Here is a 24,048-nt window from a genome sequence, read left to right on the forward strand (position 1 = left end):
TGACCGAGCACACCGGCGCGGCAACGAACTACAAGAACAGCCCGGACCCCGCAGCCGGGTCGCGCTGCCGGCGGCGCGGAGGGTCAGTGCCTCAGACCCGCCCCAGCCTGTCCCCACCCCCCGGCCGAGGGGAAGCGGCACCACCCGCCCCCACCCCCGCCCCGCCCCGGGTGCGCGTCCGGGAGGAGGGGGAAACCCCGTCCGGCGCCTCAGGGATCCGCTCGCGCGCCGCCCCACCCGCTGGGGAGCTGTTCTTGAGGGCACGTGGTCATTTTACGCCGCTCGCGTATGACGTCACCGCGCTCCGCCGGGCCTCCCCAGCCAATCTGCGGCGCGCTTAGTGAGGGGGCGCAGCGTGGTGGCGTGCTCGCCAGTCAGCGAGCGGCTTGCACGGCGGCCGCGCGCTGCCGCCCCGCCCTCCCCGTCGCGGCGCACGGAGGGAGGGAGGGGAGGAAGGGAGAAGCGCCCGCTGGAGTCAAGATGGCGGCGCGTGCGTGAGCGCGGTGAGGGCTGAGCCTCCTCCCGGCGCCGTTGCGGCGGGCTCCTTCCTCCTTGCGCTCCGCACCGCGGCGGGTGAGCCCCAGGACTCCGCCAGCGGCCACAAGCGGCCCCAGGGGAGGGACAGAGGCAGAGCGCCCCATCCCCCGCCACCCCCCCGCCCCCATTGTGTGCCCGGCCCCCGCCCCCCCGCCTCCCTCCGCCGGGGGGGGTGGGCAGCGGCGGCGCGGAACATGACCTCGATCCACTTCGTGGTGCACCCGCTGCCGGGCACCGAGGACCAGCTCAATGACCGGTGAGGGGCAGGCCGTGCGGCGGGGAAAGGAGGGGAGGGGCCGGCCAGGCGGGGCTCGGCCCCCTGTGGGTGAGGGGAGGGGCCGGTGGCGGCCGGCCGGATCGCGGCGTGGCGGGGGCACCTCGGGGGAGCGGGCACCGCCGACCGCGGAGGAGGCACCGGCACCTCCCCTCCCCAGCGCCGTGCGGCCGTCCTACAGCCACGCCGCAGGGCCCCGGTTCCTTCCTCTCGTAGGAGCGGAGCGGGCCGCGCCGTACACACCCGGTCTCTCCGGGCGGCCGCCGCTGTAAACTTTGCCCCGGCAAGGCGTGGGGGTGGGCGGCCGTGACCTTCGCCGCGGGCCTGTCGCCCCCTTGGCGGCCTCGGCGGTAATCCGGCCTGCTGGGGGATCCCGGAGTCTGCCTGGGGAAATGCGCTTCAGAGGATGCTTGGCCCAGCACGATGAGGAGGGAGCTAGTGTGGCTGTGTCCATATTAATCAGAGATGGAGCAAGGCAGACAATGCAGATGGGGGGATCGTGGTGTGTGTGAGCGAATGATGGCAGCAAGGATAAAGGAAGCGTACGCTGGGGATGTTACAGGCGCACGTCCCCCCAGTGTTCTGTGCGTTTCTCTCACATGTACCTCTTTTAAAATAAGAAAAGGAGCCCAGTCTCCAGATTACTGGTTGTGTGTCCCTTGGCTGGGGTGGGAATGACAGCTAGAACAGAAGCACAGCCTGCTTGGAAACTGTGCAGCTAACTTCTGTGTTGGATTGAGGGACAGAAATTGCAGGCTGGGGAGAAACCTGAATGGTTGGGAGAAAATAAATCCATGCACCGAATTTTCTTCGCTGCTTGATGTGTATTTGACAGCATTCTGTGTGGCTGTCAAATATTTCTTGTATAGCAGTTACTACTGGTATGCGTTACAGCTTGTACATTTTCTTTGTATTCTTTTATACAGAAATTCTTAAGATGTGTGACTGCTAATCTTTAATTTTTTATAAATTTGTGTGTGAATAAATTGAGATCTTTATTCATCACTGGGTAGAAGCATACTCTTTTTGCACTGTAGAAAAATGTTATTTAATTTTTATAAATAGTTTTTTAATATTTATGAACCTTAAAGTATGGGCTCTTGGTTATATTCTTTTGGTTTTGATCTTGCCAGGTTTCATAGTAGGTCAGGGTCCACCTCATTTCACTCTTGTTTCTAGTTAGGTCACTTTTCCTAGACCAGTCTTTGCTGAGATGCCCCTGTTAAAACACATCTGAGGTTTGAGAGCTTGTGATGAGGAAAATAGGTTATTGTAAAGATAAAATCTCTGCCGAGCTACATCCATCATCCATGTCCTTAAACAGGGAAGAGAAATTTCTAGTGATAAAATAGGTTCAAGTCCTGAAGTGTGTTAATGTGGAGTGTATTTTTTTTTTCCTTAACCCGATAATACATTTTACAGGATCCTGCTTCTAGTAGACCTGCCCATTCCTAGGGGGTTGATTGGCTTTCTCCACAGTAATACATTCATATTTGACGCGCATCATCTTCCTTTAGCGTGACAAACTGAGAGGTGATGCTGTACTAAGAGTTTTTCTGCCTCTTTGGACTGTTTTGATTTAGGGTAAGAGCTGGACTTTGAACTTGAAAGGACCCCAATGTGTTTTCTTTTTTTTTTTTTCTTTCTTTCCAGTTTTTAAAATCTTGTTTGAATGTTGGTAGGCCTTTAGAGAACATTTAATGTGTAATTATCACACTTTACACAGAGTGAGAGAGCTCATCTGTTTTTTCTTTAATGTCACCTGTTTTGTTGAGTTATTGATGTTAAATATGATGCCACTTCAGTCTTCATAACACTTCTTTTTTAATTTTTTTCCTTCTTACCACAGCAGCAGCTCTCACAACTTCTATTTGATACAGGAAGCTTCATAATATGTGGTAATTAATATATGGAGAAAGCTGCAGAAGTGCTATTAAGCAGTGACTGATTTTGAAAAATCAGGTGGCTCCTTGATCTGAGCTGCAAGTCATGAATTTCCACTTCATAAATATAATTTTAGTAGAAGTGCAGTAGCTGTGTATCAGAAATTGCAATGCAGTGAAATCAGAATGATTCATTAGTAGGGTTCAGGCACACACGTGTTGGAAATGCCAGTTCAATTTTATCAGTAGCATTGCTGTCAATATAGATCAGGATCTAGATAGCTTAATACATTCTCATATATGTGCTCATAGAACTAAGGATCTTGGAACATCTCATGTCTCCATGATTTTTCTTCTTCTCTCTCATGTTTTATAGACTTTTTTGAGTCTGTGCTGCAGATACTGGTCAGTAGCCCAAGTGAGGATTTTTCTGTCTGCATCCTGGATGATAATTGTTTCTCAGAATGTGATTTTGGGACCATAATTCTGCATTGTATGCTTTCACTTGTGGTGTATATTGAACATGATTAATTGTGTTGTTTTCAGTAATGGATTTGTGTTCTGCATCTAAGGAATAATCACATTTTAAACCACAAGGGGTTTAATGCTGCAGTGCCTGTGTGTTCAGGATACATGGCAGTTTTGAATTTTTATAGTAAAATACTTGAAGCGTTATGCTTGATCATCAGCAGAGATGTGTGAAGGGGTGAAGTGTGTTTGGAAAGCATCCTTCTCCTGAAGTATTGCTCTGCTTTTAGCCTCCAGAATGTGAGGAAGTAGGGTTGATTTTATTTTTTTTTTTTTCCAGTTTGGTCTAGTTTGTGTCTCTGTGTTTTACAGTTTTTATTAGATTTTTCTGTGTAATTTGTTGTCCCTCTTATTCATGCAGCAACGTGGAGAATGGTAAAACACCTGGAAAAAGAAGGGAAAAGTAACTGTAGTTCCACAAATAATTAGGAAAACTCCTGAGCATGCCTACTCATCATCTGAAAGTACTTTGGAAACACTAGCTAGTATTGTACCTTGATTGTAGTTATTAGACCTCTCTCAAGTAAGTTGAAACAGTGTAGGCTTGTTCGTGGTATTCACTCAAATGTCTGGAAGGTAGTTGTGCTGAAGAAATCTCATAGAGAATAGGGTTATATTTAGTTTTGCAGTTGTATTAAGATTCACCTTTTTAAATGGATAGTAGGCTAAACTTCTGTTTAGGATGAACTGAGGTAGTTAAACTTGTTCTGGTAAGTTTATTTAGGAAGATAGGTAACTTGGAATTTCCCCCAAGCAATTGGTTCTCTGCAAACTGCGTATGAGAAATTTAACTTGAGAAAAATTGCATAGGGCTTGCAGTTTGAGAAACAGCTCCATAAAGTATTGGGTTGTAAATAATTAATGGCTTTAATCTTTGAAAAAGTGATGCATAGTTTCAGTTGCAGTGGGTATTAGATATATTTTGTGGTTATCCACCTGTTCCATGTATGTTTCAGGGTTGGAGACTTTGTGCTTTGGGAAAGAAGTTTGTCAGAGTTTCATAGATAAGTCAATCTTAGTAAATTCTTCTTAGTGTATTTCTTAATTTTATGTTGGGTTAGGATGTGGGTGTAACCGAGACAGGTACCTTTTCTTGGCTATTATGAGACCTCACAGGAGCAGTTTAACTTGCTACTTTGTGGAATGAGGAGTCTTTCACTGTGCATGAACTAACCTTCAGGGACAGGATTTGTCTCAAGGCTTTGCCTTTGCTTTTGTTTTACACTAAGAAAATTCTAGTCAGCTAAGTCATTTAAGCCCTAGCATAGGGTAAGGTGTTGTTTTTTGAAGTGGTCATTGATGCAATGTTAATATGGTTTTTTTTTTTCTCTTCTCCTGAAGATGAGATGTAATGAAGTTGGTTAAATAGAGGGTATTCTGAATTTGAGTGTTAAGAAGTGGCAAGTAATAAGTTTTCCTGCGGTAAGTTCTTTGAAACAAATAATGTGACTGAGAAAAGATCGTTTGAAGCTACAGTGAGTATTTGTGGACAGTCAGCTTTGCGGGAAGAAGGCATTATCTCGCTCTTGTACAAGTTTGTTTTTTCTTGATCATATATTCAGTGCCTTTCTCTATTATTCAAATATTACTTACTTTAGGCCATGCCTGAACTGAAAGTGTGCTTTACCTTGCCCGCATTGTTTACACCCTCTGATAATCAATTTCCATGGAAAAAATACCTAGCAAATGCATACCCTTGAGCCTGCGCCTGTGTATCATGTAGTTTATGTACATGAAAACATCATTTCAAGGTAATAGGGAAGTGATCAGTGGATATGTGTGCTGCTGCTCTGTCAGATTTTCTTAACACCTCCTGCCCTGCTTTGCATTTGCTGATGAGCAAATGTATTAAAAATCCCAAGCAGATGTTGCTGGAAGGAGCTGGTGTAGGGTGTGGTGTGATTCTGTTCAGGGAGCCACATGTCTGTGGGAGTCATGCATGGAGAGGGAAAGAGAGCTCCTGATAAGCTAGTGTTTGTTTAGCCCTCAACTCCCCCTTCTGTGGTCACAGGCGTGCTGGGAGAGTACCTGTCCTCTTTGTGGACAGGAAGTTGGGGGAAAGAAGGAATTGACTGAATTGTTCTTAAATAGAAACCTCGCAAGTTGTGAGCAGATAATACAGTACTTTTTTTAGCTCCAGTGATTTTATTTTGGTACACTTTAAACCGTTTCCTAATCTACTTTAGCAAAAGTGAAGTTAGCCTGCCTCGAACAGGAATAGATGGTTTAATTACAGGAGAACCATTGCTGATGGAGTACTTTAATTCTCTGGCTTACATTTGCTTGATGAGACTTCAGTAATGTAGAAGTGTTGACTTTGTTTTTATGATTTATTTCTTGAAAGCATAGCAAAATTTAAATTTACTTCTTTTAGAAGAAAGTGAGGGAATGGCATGACTGTCATAGAATCATAGAATAGTTAGGGTTGGAAAGGACCTTAAGATCATCTAGTTCCAACCCCTGCTATCATGGCATTATTATTATCATCACACTCTTAGTTAGAAACACTTTTTTGAAAAGAAAATATTTTAGCTGCATCAAAAGGTTTGTGCCACCAGTGTGGTTATACAGTGTTACAGGATTCATACACTGAGCATCAGTGCATTAAGATTTGATCTTATTTCACTATTGTCATTTAAGGATGATGATTTGGGAAGTTAAGCATCAGAACTTACACATAAGCACCATTTCATATCTGGTTGAATGTGAAAGGTTACACAGGCCAGAAGTCTGGGCCTTTTTGGACTTTGCTCTGCCAGGGTTGTCTTTTGGTTACAGTTGTTTGCTAAGCTCTAGATACTGCTTTTAGAGAATGTGTATGTAATTGTCTGTGAATATTCTTGCTGAAACTTTCCTGAGATGTTGCAGTTAAAAGTAATTGCTCTCTTCTGAAGGGGGAAGGTTTCTTTTCCCCACTTCCTACCTTGCACTAACTTTTAAGTGTCTGATCCCACAGTAAACTGACTTAATTTGCTAAAATGATACTTCACTTTATCAGGGCTAGTTTTATAAATAAATACACTGGGAAGTTGAACTGGTGGGTGACCATCAGAATAGCTGGATAAAAAAGGGAGGGTTTTGAAAAGTGCTGCAGGAGAAAGAGTTGGGAGTGAAGAATAGAGAAGAGGAAGCAGGTTTGAGTTCCTTCCATTTTGAAAGCAGCAAGTTTATTTTGGCTACTGTAATGTGAAACTGTTCCTGTGAATGTGATCTGGACAGAGAGTAGTTGTGACTTGTCACAAGGAATTTAGTAAAACAGTAATTGGGGCACAAATGTTGCCTCTTTTTTCCTCCTCAAATTATCTATGAGGCTTGAGCATATTTCTTGTTAGACTAATGATAAAGCAAGATTAATGGAGTATCATATTAATAACTGTGCTTTAAGCGTGGCAGTGCAAGTCAGAGCTGTCAGAAAACAGTGCTTTTAATTCTAAGAGCAGTAAGGTTCAGTGACATTTATGTGCTAATTCTTGGTAAAAGTTAAAATCTATAATCAATAGCATTCTTCTGAGTTAATTTTGATGTAGCATATATTTATTAAATGTTCTAGTTGCCATATAGGATACTTCTGTAAAATGATGTGTGTCAAAAATTTGTAATTAAGCCGTAAAATAAGTAAAAAGGACATGGCACTTTTTCCCCCTTAAACTATCTGAAGTTAATAACTGTTCAGTACACAGTTATATTTAAGTGAAAAATTACTTAACACTTGCAGGAAAACAACCAAGGATGTACCATGGCAAGCTCTGCAGTGTGTTGTAGCTGCCCTTTTACAGTTATGGCAGAGTTAATTGTTACTGGCTTAACTGAAATAGATGGTGGTATGTATTTGAAAATCAGATAAAGGAGCAGGGGTTTCGAGGTAGGTTTTACTGCAGTGATTACACTAGATTTCAAGGTAGCTTTTATTGTAGTGGTTATGCTAACAGCAATTAAGTAGTTAAATTTGCAAGATTCTCTCTTTCAAAGCTGCTGTTTTCTCTTTCCCTGCATCAGCTCAACAGCCACTTACCAGAAGAAAGCCATATGCAAAAACTACTTCTTTTCAGTTGCATAAACATTTTTTTTAAGCTTGAATTCAATGAAGTCCAGGACAGATTTGGCTCTTAGTAACAACTTCACATAGAAGACTGCAATAGTTGGCATTTGTATATGCTCCAGAGAAAGCATGGGGACAAAGCTTAGTTGTAGTGGCTAGAGGATTTTAAACTGGGAGGAACAAGTGGGAGGAAAAAAAATACTGAAATAAGTGTGCAAATGTAGTTTTCAAGGTGTACGTGTTATTTTGTCCAAGCTATAAACCTGTCAGCTTAAGTGAGGATGGTCACAGTTCAAGTTAGTCCACTACAGCAACGATTATTCAGGTTTCAGATCTTAATTTTTAACTCTTTCTTGCATAGAGCTGTTTTGACAATAAACTCTGTGCTCTACTTTTTGGAGTCTTTCTGTGCTTAAAAACCCTTCAGTCAACCAGCACTGCTGCTTTTTTTTTTTACCCTTCCCCTCCAAGCAAAATGAACTATTTTGTTTCAGTTTAAAGAGCTTTTTGTTACATTTCTGAGAGAAAATGCACCATCACACTGGTACAAAGGTATGAAATTTGCCTATTCTAAACACTGCAAATATACTGTAAAACTGAGTAGAAAGGCATAAGCTGGGTGCGCTGGTCATCTGTGTTTATGTAAAGCTGCCGGTTTGGTTTCAGTTGAGTGATGTATCTCTTGAATTTGCTATCTTTGAAAAATGTTGTTTTTGTCTCACAAGGCTCTTGCCAGCACTTGTCAGGCGGAATTTCTCACGGTAAATATGCTTCACCCTGTCTTTCAGCAAATCAGCGTGTTTTACAGGCCGGTCCACATTGGTATAGAAAGGTTCTGAATATTGCCACCTTTTTGTAACACCCCAGCATGATTATTTGTGGCTGTTCTAAAAATGATTTTTAATATAGCATCTTCTGGTTTGCCTCATTGGCTGGTTTTTGCAATCCCAAGCCTGTTGGTGGTGTGCCATAAGATGTCTCTTAGCAATTCCTCAAATTGTTTACATCCACCATGGAGATGAAATGTGTGCTTTCTGCAGTTCTGTTTTGGACAGCTTTTTTTCGTTAAACTGGTTACTACCTTTTAGCCAAAAGATGCCCCAAAATAGCTTTGCTCCCTTATGTTTCTGATTTAGTGTTATATGATGATGTTTTATTAAGGAATGCAGGATGAAAAAAGTTTTAAAACATTCACATGACTAGTACTATTTTGGACATGGACTGTGTTGGAACTTCTCACTGTCGTTGTCATTTTATTGCCAGCCGTGAGATAAGCTAATGTAATTTGTGACAACGGTAGTGTAACTTAACAGATGAAAGCAATGAAGGCTACTGCAGATTGCAGTGATCTTATGAAATTTGGTCTTCAGAAAAAAAAACCCCAAACAAAACAATACAAACCCCAAAACATTCTAGGGGGTGTGTTTTTTGTTTGTTTGTGATTCTTGCTTTTTTAGTCAAAGTAATCACTGTTGTGAACTGTTGGAATATCTTGAGTAATGGAGGATGGTTGTACACGTGCAGCTGTAGTTTTCCTGTTCATTAGAAAATAGTCCAGACAGAAACTGTGTTCTGTACACAGGGCTTGGCAGTGTTATTTTCTGCCCTCATCTCTAGTTTGGCAGGATGCTAATTTTTGTCCTTTTTTTTTTTTTTTTTTTTAAGGCTATGTAGACATAGTAGTTGGCTAGCTTAAGCTAAGCCTGTGCTAAAGCAGCGTTTAACAAATTTGCTTAATCTTTCATAATGCTTCATTTGCTGGTCTGCGTTAGGTTTCCTCTAACTCTTAGGTTTTTCACCTTTGGGATATAAAAAGGTAAGTCGAATGCAAGGAGATGGATCTTGATTAAGGTCTCTCAATTCTCAAAAAAATTATGCTGTCACTATATAGTTTCCAGTGTGGAGTCTGGCATTGACTTAATATGGAAAAATGTTTGTGCTACAGCATTTTTACGAAAAACCTAACTGGAAAATAAATACCCATGTGAATGCTGTTGGCCGAGAGCTATGGGCCTTACTCTGTTGTCACTTGAAGTCATTGGGTTTGTCTTTTCCTTGAGTAAGTGTGCTATCCTTTTATTTTTTTCATTTCACTAATTAATTTTCTTAAATGTGTCTGTCGGTATTTATTCTTTCATTTATGGTATGAAGTTTTGCTGTTCTCTGTCCAGCCTGACAATGATCAGGGCTGCTTTTTTTTTTCTTTTTCTAGTAAATATCAAGAAGTGCTCTTCTAAAGAGGATTTATGGCTTTTAATCCATTCTGTATTGTTTCTCCTTTTAGTATAACTGAGTTACTGTTGTCTGACCTTTACTAAGGATTTCTCTTAGGTTGTTGAAACTCCTTTCTTCGGCTCTAGCCATACTTTGTACTTTAGTGACAGAAGTTTTCCTTCTCCTTTTTCTTTTCTCTTTCCTTTATTTTTCTTTTTTTTTTCTTTGGCATTATTTACATTAATTTGCTGAGTTTGGCAGAATGTACCTATCTCTAGAGCAAGCATTTAAAGGTACTTAATGAAACATTCCAGTGATACAAATCATGTTGTAGGGCAGATCGATGGGGTAGGCAGGATGTAAGCTGGCCAGGCTTGCCATGCTCTTGATGGGAGGGCATGGGGGGTAACAGGCTGTTTGCTGCAACAGCCACAGCTTGCTTTCTCTTGTGGTGCAGAATCTGTATTTGGCAAGATTGTTACCTAAAATAGTATGGCCATAGGCAAAAAGTGGAGCAGGAGGTACACAGTGTGCTGCTTCATGAGTTCTTGTAGAGGAACCAAAACACTAGTTATGCTGAGGGGAAGCACCTGGAGTTTTGTGGCTGTGGTACATACAGATAGGAAAGAGAATCTGTTTTCAGCAGTGCAGAGAAGTATTGTGATGAGCTGCACACCTCAAAAGCTGGGGTTTCTTTTGGGTTATTTTGCCTGCAGTGTGCATCTGATAAAGTGATTTGGCTGCTTGTTTTTCTGGCATGGTGCTTGCTTTCTGCTCTACTCCCTGTGCCAGGCCTTGTTCTGTTCCTATCTGAATCAAAGATGCAGTGTCTGAAAGGAAGGTTTTTGAAGATGTATGTTTAGTAGAAGACAGTGCGGAGTGTGGAAAGGAGCACCTGATACTTAAAAAGCATTTTTTAACAAGTTTGAAAAAGTGACATGCAGATAATACTGTGATGTTAGAGGTTTTGTTAAAGGCTTTGAGCCTTGGAAATGGAAGAATTGGCAAGTAAAGGACTGGACATGCTAAACGATCTTTCCCTATTGCTAAAACTAATTCAGCATGTGAATAAGCATGCTGGACTTTCTTGCAGAGCAGTTAGAATTCAGTGTCTTGTTTGTGCTTTGTTTTTAATAAAATCACTTGTATAAAATATACTGTTGCTTTTCTCCAGCCAAGACACAAAGAATTTAATGACGTGACAGTTCCTTCTTCTTAAAATATTTTGATAACCTTTGAATGCTCTAATCAAAGGCCATTTTCCAACTTTACACATAGTGGTAAGAGCTTCCAAAAACTTAGAGCAAGAATGAAGGGGAAAATGATGCCGAGATTATGATTTGGGTTTCCACAGTAGCCTCAGCTGTGACCAGAACCTGGCAATCGGCTTCAGGTTGGTGTGCTGGTACGTACAGAGCCTCCCTGGTGGCTTGTAATTAACTTTTGAAGAAGCTTCCACAATGTGTCAAAATGGAACACAAAAGGGTTTTAAGGTTTTACAATGACTGGATTTTTATTTTCATAGTTTTTTTGTTTTGTTTTTTTTTTTCTTCCCTGGTGGAATTGCTACAGTAATGCTCTGTCAGTAAAATAGGATTCCTCCTCACCCCCTTTTGTCTAAATGTGGTCTTTTAAGTTTCATGTGTTCTAGTCAAACCACTGTACAGCTTCCTAGCTGCATTTTAGTAGTTAGCATTCATGCTGCTCAACATAATAATACTAGCTCATGCTGTTTTGTGTATTTTTAAAGTATCCTTGAAGACAACCATGGTGTTGCAAATTCCTGTTATCTACATCTTACTCTCATGGAAGGATATACTTACTGAAATGATGGATAGCTAAATAGCTTACAGTTTCCATTGTTTTAAAATTCAGAACTTCCACCCAGCTGAGTTGGTTGATCCAATCGTTTAGCTTTCAGTGGTTTTCTGGCTGAAGGAATATGTTTAATTCTGTTAAACGCTAAACAGAAACTTTTTGCAGCTACAAGAACTTTGTGCAGCTGAACAGAATCTGGGAACACAGAATGATGATTTGATGCATTTTATACCAGGGAACAGATTTCTGTCTTGTATTGCCTGAATCTGGGACTCATGTTTTTGGAAGTCTGCTGTCATAGAATAACATCAGATTGAGGCTGACTTATTCTCCTGTGGGGTATTTTTCTTTTTTCCACAGAAATACCACTAGGCATTTAGATGATCTGTAGCTGTAGGATTTACTACCAGATCCTCTGGATATTGTGTTAAATAACATATGTAGGTGTGCTGTAATAGCTATGAGCTATGTCAGGATAGTGCCATTTGTTCCATCTGTGATTTCTTTGTTTATATTCAGACTTTTCATTGCAACTCTTTTTTTTCTCAGACACTTGCCTGGCCCCTTGGTGTAACAGTCTCAGCTCCCAGCCTTTCCTCATTTGAGAGGTGCTCCAGTCCCTTAATCATCTTTGTGGCCTTTTGCTGGACTCTCCAGAACTCTTGAACTGGGGAGCTCAGAACTGGATGCACAACTCCAGGTGTAGCCTCACCAGTGCTGAATAAAGGCAAGCATCACCTCCCTCAGCCTGCTGTCAATGCTTTGCCTTAAGGCAGCCCAGGATACCGTTCCCTGTCTTTGCTGCAGGCAGCTCATGCTAGTTCAACCTGGTGTCCAGCAGGATTCCCAGGTCCTGTTCTTGCAGAGCTGCTTTCTAGCTGAGCAGCCCCCAGCATGTTTTGTTGCATGGGGTTATTCCTCCCCATACTCAACTTTTTGCTTCTCCTTGCTGGAAGTCAGGAGATTGCTGTGCTGTGGATGGCAGCATGATCCTCTGGCATGCCAGCCATTCCTCCCAGTTTGGTGGGTGTCTCAGCAGGCTTGCTGAGGGTACGCTCTGCCCCATCATCCAGATGGTTAATGAAAATACTGAACCACAGGACTGGACCTCGTATTGACCCCTGGGGTACACTGCTAGTCATTGGCCTTCAACTAGACTTCATGCTGCTGATCACCACCATCTGGGCCCACATGTTCAGCCAGTTTTCAGCTTATCTCATTGTCTGCTCATGCATTCATACTTCAGGAGCTTCTCTGTGAAGATCTTGCAGGAGACGGTTTCAAAAGCCTTACTGAAGTCCAGGAAGACAATATATACTGCTTTCCGCTCATTCTCCTGCACATTGATATAAAATCTGCCTTGCTTTCTTAAAACTAAAACTGATGATTATCTTCTCTGTATGGTGAAGAAGATGACTAAGTCATTTTACCTGTGTCTGCAGTATGTCTTTAATTCTCAGTATTAGATATTGGTGGGTATCTTATCTTTAACTTTCTGATGTTGTTGCCACTGTCCTATCTTTGCCATTTTTTCTTGCCCTGGTTTAACCTTGTTGTGGGCTGTCTTATACCTAACTTTAGATATAGGTCATTATCTATACGAGTGTTGTTATATCATGAAATAATAATGGTCTGCTGTAAGGGAATTTACTTCCTGCAGTTATTGTATTACCTGAAGATTTTTCAGTGGTATTGCAGAAAATTGTTTTCAGGAGATTACTTTGTTTGATGTTTGCCATATTAGCTTTCTGCTATAGCTTACTGATTCAGCACAGTGTGTTAATATTGTTCAAGAGAGAGCTATTAAATGGTCAGAACCACATTTATCAACCAAACTGACAGTCTTATGAAATAGAAAATAAAGTTTGGGAGCCATATTCTGTAATCCCATGTGGGTTAATACCATGCAACATAAGAGTAGCTGTTACAGTCAGACAAGGGTCTGTCTTGTTTTCCTTCCATTTGTGGTAGTGGCCATTGCTAGATGACAGGAGAAGAGTGTTAAAATAGGGCAAACATACAGTGATGCTTTTCCAGCTTCTAAGAATTTTCAGCTCAGGGATTTCCTGGGCAGTAGGTGTTGGTTTAGTGTGTAATAACCCAATAGTCCTATTTTATATTTCTTGGAATGAGGAGAGGATGTGGTGAAGCCATGGTACATTTGATTACTGACTGAGTGGAGCAGTGACTTTCTTTGTCCTCTTGTTACAGTGACCTGTGTATTACAGTCTTAAGCACATCATCCCAACATCAGAGGCTGTCAGTTTGTACCTGTGCGTGGGATTCTAAATATTCTGTCAGGGACTCTATAGTGTTCGTGGCTGAGTACAGAAAAACTTCCGTCCTTCTGGAGACTTGCAGCATGCAAACACTCAGTTTTACATCTCTGCAGTTAAATCCTTTGTTTGGATTGCTTAACTTCTGTGATTTTTTTACCATGTGCTCTTCAAAGACCTAGCTGACATTTAGAAATATAGTCTGAAGTTGCAGAGAAAGATGAAAAATAGCTTCCTTTATATTGTGACAGAAATTAATCTCTGAGATGGCAGAAATTGTTTTAATTCCTGTGAATAAATGTGCAAGATGTACTGTCATTTGACCAAAGCTGCAAAATGTCAGATTAGCTATTAGCACCTGTAAATACTGCTTCTGTTCAACAGCAAATAAGTTGTTGATAGGAAAATTATGTAAATCTTGCTGCATGAGATTTCTATTTACAGTTCACTCTGCTTTTCATGTTACTTGCCTGCTTGCAAAGGTCTTGCAGATGTTCACTGCCTATAGATGATGTAGGTATGGGTTTTTTTTTCTTTTTTTTTTTAATTTGGTTTCCTAATACAGGAGAAGGATGCACATACATTTATTGAACTATTCTAAAACCTTATAACAGTAAGAGTTCTGCTTATGTCTTATGTCTTGATTGTGTGTGAGTGGTTTCTGGCATGATGGAAGTACTTGGGCAGGATGGATATTCCTGCAGGATGACTGGCAAGGTAGGACTGCTGCTGCTGGACCGCCACAGGGGACTGAGCATAGGGAAGGTGCTATTGAAGTCTATAATGTCTTAAAAATAAATCTCACGACAGCCTGACAACTTCAAAACAGATTTTTATTCTCACAAATTGGGTAAAAACACAGAATGTAAACTAGAATTTTGCTTTTGTGGGTTTAGGCACCTGTTAAAATAGAGTAAATTTACTTGAAAATGTACCAAAGCCCAGTTTTTTTAATAAAATACTTGGTATTTTGAAATAAAGTTTCTCTGTAGCTCTCTTGCACTTCTGAGTTTAACTTGCTTTTATAAAGCAAGATGTGGTAGAGTGATGGGTCCTCAGATAAACTTCTCTGGAAATAGAAATGTTCTTTGAGACAAAGAATATCTTGCAATGAATAAAAGTGTCACTTGTAAAGTTGAGCTCCTGCAGTCCTGAACTGGAGCCCCTTCAGCTGCTTAGTGTGAGCAATTCCCTTCTAGCCTAATCAGTTTGGAGAGGCTAGAAACTGTAGCTGCAAAACTTTAAATCGAAGCAGTCCCGCTTGGCTTGGACAGACAGACTTTTGTTTTCCTCACAACTGTTTCTGGATGAATTTTGGGAAGGATATTTAAAGAATGTGTGTCTCAACACAGGAGCCCTCATCACTAAGCTTTGTGTGTACAAGTGTGGCAAGTTAGTGCATTTCTTCAGAAATCTGTGAGCAAAATACATGTTGCCTCTTTGTCTTTTGAAATGGTTTAATGGCTTTAATGGACATTTTTCAAAGCTTAGCCTGCCCAGGCATTCATATTGGAGATTTGCTTTATCCAGAAAGGTCTCAGTAGATGTGTTGACCTTCCTTATTGCAAGAATTGATTGAATTGTCTCTGGCTGTATCTCTTCAGTTGAAATTACTGAGTTGTGCTGTTAAAATTAAAATGATCTTAAATATGTATTTCATGTTTTCCCTTCAGAGGGTTGGTAGTCCAATACCATGCGACTGTGCAAATAGAAAGGCTCAGACTGCTGAAGGAAATGTTTCCAGAGTTTTTATTAGCGCACACATACTGTCCATGCAGAATACACAAATACATCTTTCTGCTTTACTCTGTTTTTCTGCTGGTTTAGTTTTGTGCCTGGTGTTCACATGGACAATGGTGGCAGCAGCAGGCAGGGGGAGGAGTGGGGCTGAAACCAGCAGCTGGGGTGCTGGGGAGCTACACTTTTCACCCAGGGGTGTTCTGCATCAAATTCAAGTTCTGTTGGATCTCCAAGGTTATTAGGCAGTACCTGCTAATTCTGCTATTATAGCAGTTGCATATGAGGTGGTTAACTTGTTTTTCTTTCCTTCCTGTAGGAGAGGTTAGTATCTTCAGCATCATTGCTTGTATCCTTCTCTGCTCCCTCTCCTTAAGTGCTGACAGTAGCCTCTTCTCAGTACTGTTAGAGCTCTTGACCCAAGCCTGTTGCAGGTAGACCTACTCTCTTGAGGTTGGTGTTAGTAATAGATGCGCTGAGTATGCAAGTCTTAGCAGCTGGGTCCTTAAAAAAGGATTATGATGAATTTTTAAAATTGAAAAATGTCCATTTTCTGTATGCTGAGGTTTTGTGACAGAAAGCTTGGATAAGGAAGCTTTAAATGTTGCTCATAGACTAGTCTACTAACCATCTTCAAGAAAGGGCTACTTTATTTGCTGTTAGCTTTTCACATAGGCAGTGCAATGAACTTAAATGTAGGTTTTCCTATTCTGTTATTACTTATGCTTGCCAAGAGGAGAAATGTTAATGGGAAACTGCTCAGGATTCCTATAGGAAACTGTTAGGTGATATAGTTAAGACATGAAACTTAGGGATGTTTAACTCATGTATTATGCAGCAGATCCCTGCTTGCTTTATAAAACCAAACCAGTAAGCTGTGGAAGGTATGCCATTTGTCTTCCAGGTTCATTCCACATTCTCCCACATTAGTTCACTCTTCTGGAATACTTTGTGAGGTTTATGTTCTCTCTTTCCCTTTTGTGGGCTGTCTTCACAAACCTTATCTATGTATGTACTCTTGGCCTGTGTGAAGCACTTGTGGCTGGAAACTGGGAGTGTGAAATTGCCGACTGGCAAACCAGCAGCTTGGCTTGGATAGCAAAAGGCGATCCTAAGCATGTTCACTTCCTTCCTGCTCTCCTTTCACTGTAGTCCTTTCCTTTTGTGCTTGAAAGTTATTTCTATCTGTATGACTTACCTTGTTTCTCAAACAGACATGTATCTTTCCCCTTTTTCCCTCAGGACAAGCACTTTAGAGTTAGACAGTTGAGAATGTTAAAGCTTGGTTGTTTGGACTTCAAATCTATATTCTTTCTCATGCTCAGGGCTTGCAAGTACCTGAAGTCTGTTGTCCATAGCAGTCTGTGTGTAGAAACTGAAGTGTTGAAGCAAGTGAAAAGAATGGGTTTAAACACACGGGTTCAGACAGAAGAAAACAGTGCTGCTGTGCATGTCTCTTAGGTTTGGATAGGTATTGCTGGTTAAGGAGGTGTGTGGAATGCCAAGATGAATATGGTGCCAAAGGTGGGGGTGTTTTTTTTTTTTCTTAATTAGGAAGACCTTGCATTATTTTTACGGGATTCATCTCAGTTTTATAACTTAATATACTGAATATAGTCTAAAATTGGAAGCTGCTTAGGGGCTTTTCAGGTTTGCTTGTTATCTTTGGGAAGAAAGGAGCTCGAGTTTTACCTGAAACACTTACCTGATATTGCAAGAGTATCCTTGCTGCCTGGATCTTTTCTGAGTGTATTAGAAATTACTGTGTTGGTTTCCACTTTTGGATACCATACTTCTGAGCAGGAATGATCTGTTTGTTGGCCCTTTTTTTTTGGTTCTGATCATCCATTTGGTGAAGTGCCATGAAAGTAAGATGGAAGAATGTTTGGAAACACTCTTTCCCTTTTAGTAAAGGTAATGTTTTACATAACCCTATATATAGTTAATTTGCTCTTGATTATTCCTTCTACTCATCAAAGTTTTTTGTTTGACCCTTTTGGTGCTGGCTTTTGTGCATCTGTTCCCCTGTCCAGTTTTGGGGAACTGACTGGCATATTTTTGGCTCTGATGTGCCACGTACTTGGATTTCCTAGAAAATGATAATGCTGTCTGCTCTGGGATACCGTATTCAAGCTTATACAAGGAACCACAAGTATATCTACAGTTAATGCTCATTGCTTCATCTGCTTATTTTGTGTGTAAAGATGTAAATGGTGGTAACAAGGCAATAGTGCTTTTTGATAGTGACCTGCAAACCACATAGAAATGCAAGAAAGAATGGGGTTTTGTGGCAAGATAGTAGGTGGAAGGGTAAAACTCTAAAGCAAAACCTGATTTGAAGCTGAACACCATCCAGTTCTTATACAGGCTTCCACCATGTCACATTTATATCAAGCTTCAGTAAATGTGGTGGTAAGTTGTTCCTATAATGTTGTAAATATGCTGCTTAAGTGGATTTTGTGTACTGTGGATGATGTCTTTCAAACAACAACTTCATTTCTTTTTGTTTCAGATTAAGGGAAGTTTCAGAGAAGCTGAACAAATATAATTTAAACAGGTAAGACATACCACATGCTGCTGTAAACCACTTAGGAAAGTACAATATTTCAGCAACAGCAACAAGAAGTAAATGATTGTGCTGTAGATACACTCTTAGCCTCAATTCTGCTAATACTGAGGTTCAAAAATGCTTCGGATTCCTATATTAGTAAAAAAAGGTTAGATTTTCATTTATGATAAACAATATTATTAAATAGCCTCCCTGTGATGCCTTAATTTGAAGAATAATCCCTGTTGTCACTTGCTGATCACATTACATGAGAACTCTATCTCTTTAAGGTTTTGTTCTGTATTTTCTGTATTTAATGACCAAAAATACATCATTATTGCCTCAACTAATGTACATATTTAGTCATTCTTGAATGGTTTTGTATCGTTAACTGTCACTGCGTATTGTGCCTTCCATGTACCACTTGGTTTTTATTTTTTTTCAGAATTTAAAAGTTTAGAAATGTTATTATACATATATACACTTCTTGTTTTCAGCCACCCCCCTTTGAATGTATTGGAACAGGCCACTATTAAACAGTGTGTGGTGGGACCAAATCATGCTGCATTTCTTCTTGAGGTAAATTACTTAAATCTGCTCACATAACAAACTTGAAATTGTACAGTTAAAATTAATTCCTCTAACATCAAATTTATCAACATTCTGCAGTAACTGAAGCCTTGTTTTTGTTTGTATTTTTTTCTGTCACTTGTCTTACATTTCTGTTTTGGACACTTGGTTTTCTTGTTTTAAATGCAGGATGGTAGAGTCTGCAGGATTGGTTTTTCAGTTCAACCAGACAGATTGGAATTGGGTAAACCTGATAATAATGATGGGTAAGAAACTCTTTTCTTCATCTTAAATCATTCTTCTGAACTGGATAAGCAGCATAGCTCCTTTTTTGGTTTGGTTTTTGTTTACTTTTAAACTAGAGTTCCTTTGGAATGGGTACTTTGAGTGGGTACGTAATGGTTATGGTGATGCAGCCAAACAGCCTAGCTTGACAGATTTTTATAGGAATAAACAGTGGATATGACTCGAAAATAAGTGAGACAGGATCTCTTTAACTTCAAGAGAAAAGCCCCTCAGAAAAAAAATAAAAGAAACTTTGTTAAATTGTTAAGGTTCATGTAGAATCCACTCTGAAAGTGGTCTCCCATCTGGAGAGGCTCACTTTCTAGACCTGTTGTCTTCGGTCCAGGTAAGTCTTCCTTAATAGGACTGTTAAATGGTTCATATTTGAATGCAAGTCACTTCTTAATATCTAAGTAGCATACTCAGGCTCAGGTTTACGGAAAGAACACCTGGTGATTACAGTTTGTACATATGTGCTAACTGAAAATTTAGCGCAGTCGCTAACTCAAATCATAATTAGTTTAATATGTATTTGCGACTGTGCTATTATGGATTACTGATGTACAGAAGATCTGTTAGGCATGCTTTCCACTTTCTCTTTCAGTGTACCTCTTAATATACAGTTAGATTAGTTTGGAATATTCCCCAAGGGTGTTGCTTAAGCTGGTATGTTACCAGACTAAGTCCCTGAGAATTTAGACCTGGGATTCCAGGTTTTGTTCTTAACCCATTTGGGATTGTTTTGTGACTGATTTACCATCTTTTACTTTCAGTTCAAAGTTGAGCAGTGGCTCAGGGGCAGGAAGGACATCCAGGCCAGGCAGGACTAGTGACTCCCCATGGTTTCTGTCTGGTTCTGAAACTCTGGGCAGACTGGCAGGCAACACCCTTGGGTAAGTTTTGATAGGATTGAGGCTGCAATCTGTTTGTTCCATATTTGAGTATATGTGTATACACATATATAAATTGTATGCAGTATGTATAAGGGAACGTATAATTATGGCAGTCGCGTAGGTAGGGTGTAACAAGAAAAACTTTATTGACTTGGTCAAAATAACAGATACGCAAGTGACCCTTCAGTACCTAGGACTTGGAGCATTCTTCATATATGTATGAAGAATAGCTTGGTTTTGCCTGTGCCGTCTTTTTTTTGGAACATTTTTTAGTTCCTCGATTTTGACAAGCAGTTTTTTAGAGGGACACTATCAATTTAAACCCCATTAGGCAAGCAGCATAAAGTAAAATGAGTGCATTTATGCAGGAAGAATCTTCATTATCTATGTTTGCAGACGTTTGTGTGCTCAGTTCTGTTGTGCCTTCTCTCCCCTGCCCCAGGTAATGAGCAGTACTTTGTTAGTTGGGCCCTATACATAGTAATAGGAAGGGAACAGTTGGAAAAGGTTGTCATTCAGAATCTTTAAAATTGTACTATGTACTAAATGTACTATACAGATTCAGGTTTTTTATTATTACTTTAAAATTGATGGTGTCCCTTTATATGAGTAATCTCTGTTACCTAATCACAGTGAACTCTCTGTTAATATATTTTTGTAAGATGTGTTGAACATTGCTGCTTCCTAAGGTTACTGACCATAGTGAGGAGAATTGCGTTTACAAACTGGTTTCTGCATGTGAATGATTTATTAAGAGGGAGGAACTACAGCTTTTCCACAAAAGTGAATGTTCTTTATGTTGCCAAATAAGCTAATTTCATCTGGGGCTTTGTTGCATGAAAGATAACTCAGTCTGTTACCCTTCCCTCTCCTCCCCCAAGCTTTTTGTGAAATCTTTGTGAATCTGAACCTGAAAGCCATGTGTTAAACTGTAAAGGCAAATTGGTGTTGTCACGTTGAAAAACTTCCTGTGGAAAGTAAAAAATTATTTTCCTTGTTATTTTTACCTGAGCATAACCAGTTAAAACCCTAAAGGGTGCGTCATCTCTCGTCTTGCATGTTTCAGAATTGGGTATTTGAAAGTCTCCAAACTAGTAGAGTAGTGGTATAGTAGACACTGTAACTGCTCTGTTCAATGAAGGGGCTACTTAATTTAATAACCTGAGTCTTAAAAACTTTTAAATTGTCAAATCCTGTTCCAATCACTGGATTTGGAAAATTGTTAGCATGCTAGTGGGCAGTAAAGAGATGTGGAAAACCAGTAGGTAAGCAAAAATGAGCAGAAAGATTTCGATATTAATATTTATTCTAGGTTTAGATAGCTTTAATAGGAATAGCTGCGTCCCTATGATTATTTTTTCCCCCATAACAGGACCAAGTTAGGACGCACTTGGAATATTTGACTTATGCTAATGTAAATGCTTTTAACTGTTAGATTTCTTAATTCCATCATTGATAGTTTATAAATGTAGAAAATACATCTGTAATAAGTATTAAAATCAATACACAACCTTTAAACCCACATCTTCCCTGCTGAGAGTTGTATTAAGAATTGTGTAGGAAGATTTTGACTTCCTCTTATTTTCCCTTCAGCCCCCTTCCCACTTTCAGAAACCGATTATCTGGCAAAGGGTATTAATAATCAACTTCAGCCATAACATGTAAGAAAGACAAGTATTCTTAATTAATTAGCTTTCCTAGCTACATGTGATATACTTTCAATGTCAATTTTGTGCTGTTTCAGAGAACATACCTTTTTTCTTACTTTTTTTTTCTTGGAAGGAGATTGAGGATCAGGGTGGTTGAGAGCAGGAAAGTTCTGCTGATACCGGTTATTAAATAGTAATAATACCATATCCAGTATCTTTTGAGCTAGATTTGTGCAACAAAGTTTAGATAACCTTGAAGAACAAACCAGAGTGTTTTTCATGACATCAGTGTGTTTAGTCTTGCATCCAGAACAGTTCTGTGGTGTTAAGATTAGTGAAAAGCTGTAAAGATGGCAAATTGTCTTATTTCTACACATCACTGCCTTTTTACTCCCTTGTTTTGATCCTGACTCATAGTGATGAAAAACTCTTCATTTCAAGCATGTTTTTGCAATGTATATGGTTGATGTTGATTTATCTAACAAAAACAGGTTGAAAAACATTCATAAGAATCAGCGAACTATTGAGTATAAGATTTCTTCTGCAGTAAATAAGATTACTTTATTTTCCAGTGCACTCTTAAGCAATTTCTTAAATAAACTCAGAAATTTTAGGAGTGTAAGTGACCTTCTGTCAAAAAGTCCACTGACCATGAAGCCGCTGCATATGTGCTTTTATAGTAGGAAGTTAACAGCTGAGTGTTGGATGTTACGCTGCTGATACCATTGCTTTTAGAAACTCTGGGAATTGGTGTGTGCATGTATTTCTGTATGTACACATCCACACAACTGTATCAGTAGGAAAGAGCACAACTTCCAGTTGGAATCCTGTTCTGTGTTTCTTCTGCATATTTCAGAACTTATCAATTGCCTGGTGCTCTTGTTCTTAGTAGTTTTGAGAGATACTTTCATAATGTTTGTCTATGAAGTCAATCTTCAGTGTTTTTTAGAGACTGTCTAAAAGTTGTTAACATATACTCACTTTCTGAAGTAGTCCCTGAAGTATGCTGCTGTATTAAAAAAAAATATTAAAATGTCACCTAATCTTCTAGAAGTCGCTGGAGTTCAGGGGTTGGTGGAAGTGGAGGAGGATCTTCTGGTAGATCATCTGCTGGAGCTCGAGATTCTCGAAGGCAGACCAGAGTTATACGCACAGGACGTGATAGAGGATCTGGACTGCTGGGGAGTCAACCACAACCAGTGATTCCAGCATCAGTCATTCCAGAGGAGCTCATTTCACAGGTATGTGAACTAGAGACTGCTTGTTGCTGAAAACTAGAGAGCTTCTCATAGCATGTGAACAGCAAGGTGGTGTAATAGTAGTGCAATTTCTCTGAGGAGTAATGGCATATAATTGAAAAGATTGTCTTTCTCTAGCTAAATTGCTTTTATTCTTAAATGCATAGCATGAGTGATAGACTTTATTTTGGATTCTAGCATTTTTATTTCCTAAACATCCACTTAGACAAAGTATGGGTTTAATCTAGATGAGGAATGTCATGTATTGTTCATTTCAGATGGAAGATGTAAGAAAAAATATTTGAAAATCGTTTCAAGCATATGACCAGTGAAGGAGAATAAGGAACAGGGGCAGGTTGACTTTCTTTTCTTGTTTGATAAAAGAAGTGATCCATTTTAGATTTGAAAGGAAGACATTAAACGTCTGATTTCCTTAAAATACTAATATTTTTTCTTCATGGACATGTCTATTTAATATTTTTATATATGTAACTGATTAACGTATAAATTGCTCTAATTATGCCTCCTAATGCATTAAAGCTTGAATAAGTGTTGGACTTTGCATTGTGTGATGAAGTGCCATTTGTTAAAACAACAAAGAAGACGAAAATAATATATTCAAAATATGGCTTGTTAACGCATTGTATTTCTTAGTTCCAAATAACTTGTTAGTCTACATTTAGAATACAGATGTTAGTTGCTAAGGCCACAGATAACCTGCTTGCATGGCAATAGCATGACTGGCACAAGATACGAGGTAGCAGGCAGGGTATCTATAGACCCACGTTTCTCTTTTTGAGTTCAAAACCAGTAAAAGCTGGGAGCTTCTACCTTCACAGAAGCAAAATACTAGAGGTATTGGTTACTCTGAAGCAAGGTTAGCCCTGCTTTCAGGAGGTGGTTTGCTTAGATGACCCCCAGTGGTCTCTTTCAACTGTGGACTGGTAGGGTTGACTTCATTGTTCACCTCCAGGTTTGTTTTGTTCTGTTTTTTTGAGAGTGTTTATTGATGTCCTGGATACCTTACAAAAAACAGAAAACAGACTAATATCCCCTGCTCCAGTCAGTTCAGTTCTGTAATCTAATGTATCATTTGTTGATTAAGTTGTAACTTCGCTTCCCTTGCTGTGATCTTTGTTTGGTTTTTTTTAATAGCATACTTTGTCTGTCTTTAAAGCAGAAAGTGTCTAGAACATTTTTGGATAACTCTAAAGCAGACCAGTGGGAAAATCTTCACATCTGATCTGTGTAATAGATTCCACCATGTCTCAGAAACCTGTAAACTTCTGGCATAGAATGTTATGTCAAAAAAAGTTTACCTTTGTGTGCTGTTAAAATGTTCCTTTCTTTTTTTTTTTTGCTTTTTGGTGCCTCATTTTTACTGCATTCTGAAAACATTCCGTGCTGGTTTCTTACCTTACTCACACAGTTTGTGATCTTCCAGAACTCCGACATCTTGTCTGGCATTCAGTAGAGGCTAGTCTGTCTGGAAAAACAAAATGCTTTGGATTTCAGTTTAGTGGAGTAGACCAGAATGCTTCTGGTTTTTGTAAATTCAT

The 24,048-nt window shown here is 39.9% G+C and overlaps 1 protein-coding gene across 1 annotated transcript in view; it reads left to right on the plus strand.

Moving 5' to 3' along the window:
* The first annotated feature begins 431 nt into the window (after positions 1 to 431).
* UBR5 (ubiquitin protein ligase E3 component n-recognin 5) overlaps positions 432 to 24,048 on the plus strand; it is an 86,628-nt gene continuing 63,011 nt past the window's right edge. The window contains exons 1-6 of the mRNA XM_061447993.1: positions 432 to 793; positions 17,819 to 17,863; positions 18,352 to 18,433; positions 18,614 to 18,690; positions 19,483 to 19,602; positions 22,303 to 22,492. Coding sequence (XP_061303977.1) covers positions 732 to 793; positions 17,819 to 17,863; positions 18,352 to 18,433; positions 18,614 to 18,690; positions 19,483 to 19,602; positions 22,303 to 22,492 — 576 coding nt within the window. The 5' untranslated portion in view covers positions 432 to 731. The remainder of the gene's footprint in view (positions 794 to 17,818; positions 17,864 to 18,351; positions 18,434 to 18,613; positions 18,691 to 19,482; positions 19,603 to 22,302; positions 22,493 to 24,048) is intronic.

Source organism: Pezoporus flaviventris, unplaced genomic scaffold, assembly GCF_033815535.1.
Source record: "Pezoporus flaviventris isolate CSIRO_AGI_PZ_B2104156 unplaced genomic scaffold, CSIRO_AGI_Pfla_v1 ptg000007l, whole genome shotgun sequence".
NCBI classification, from domain to species: domain Eukaryota; kingdom Metazoa; phylum Chordata; class Aves; order Psittaciformes; family Psittacidae; genus Pezoporus; species Pezoporus flaviventris.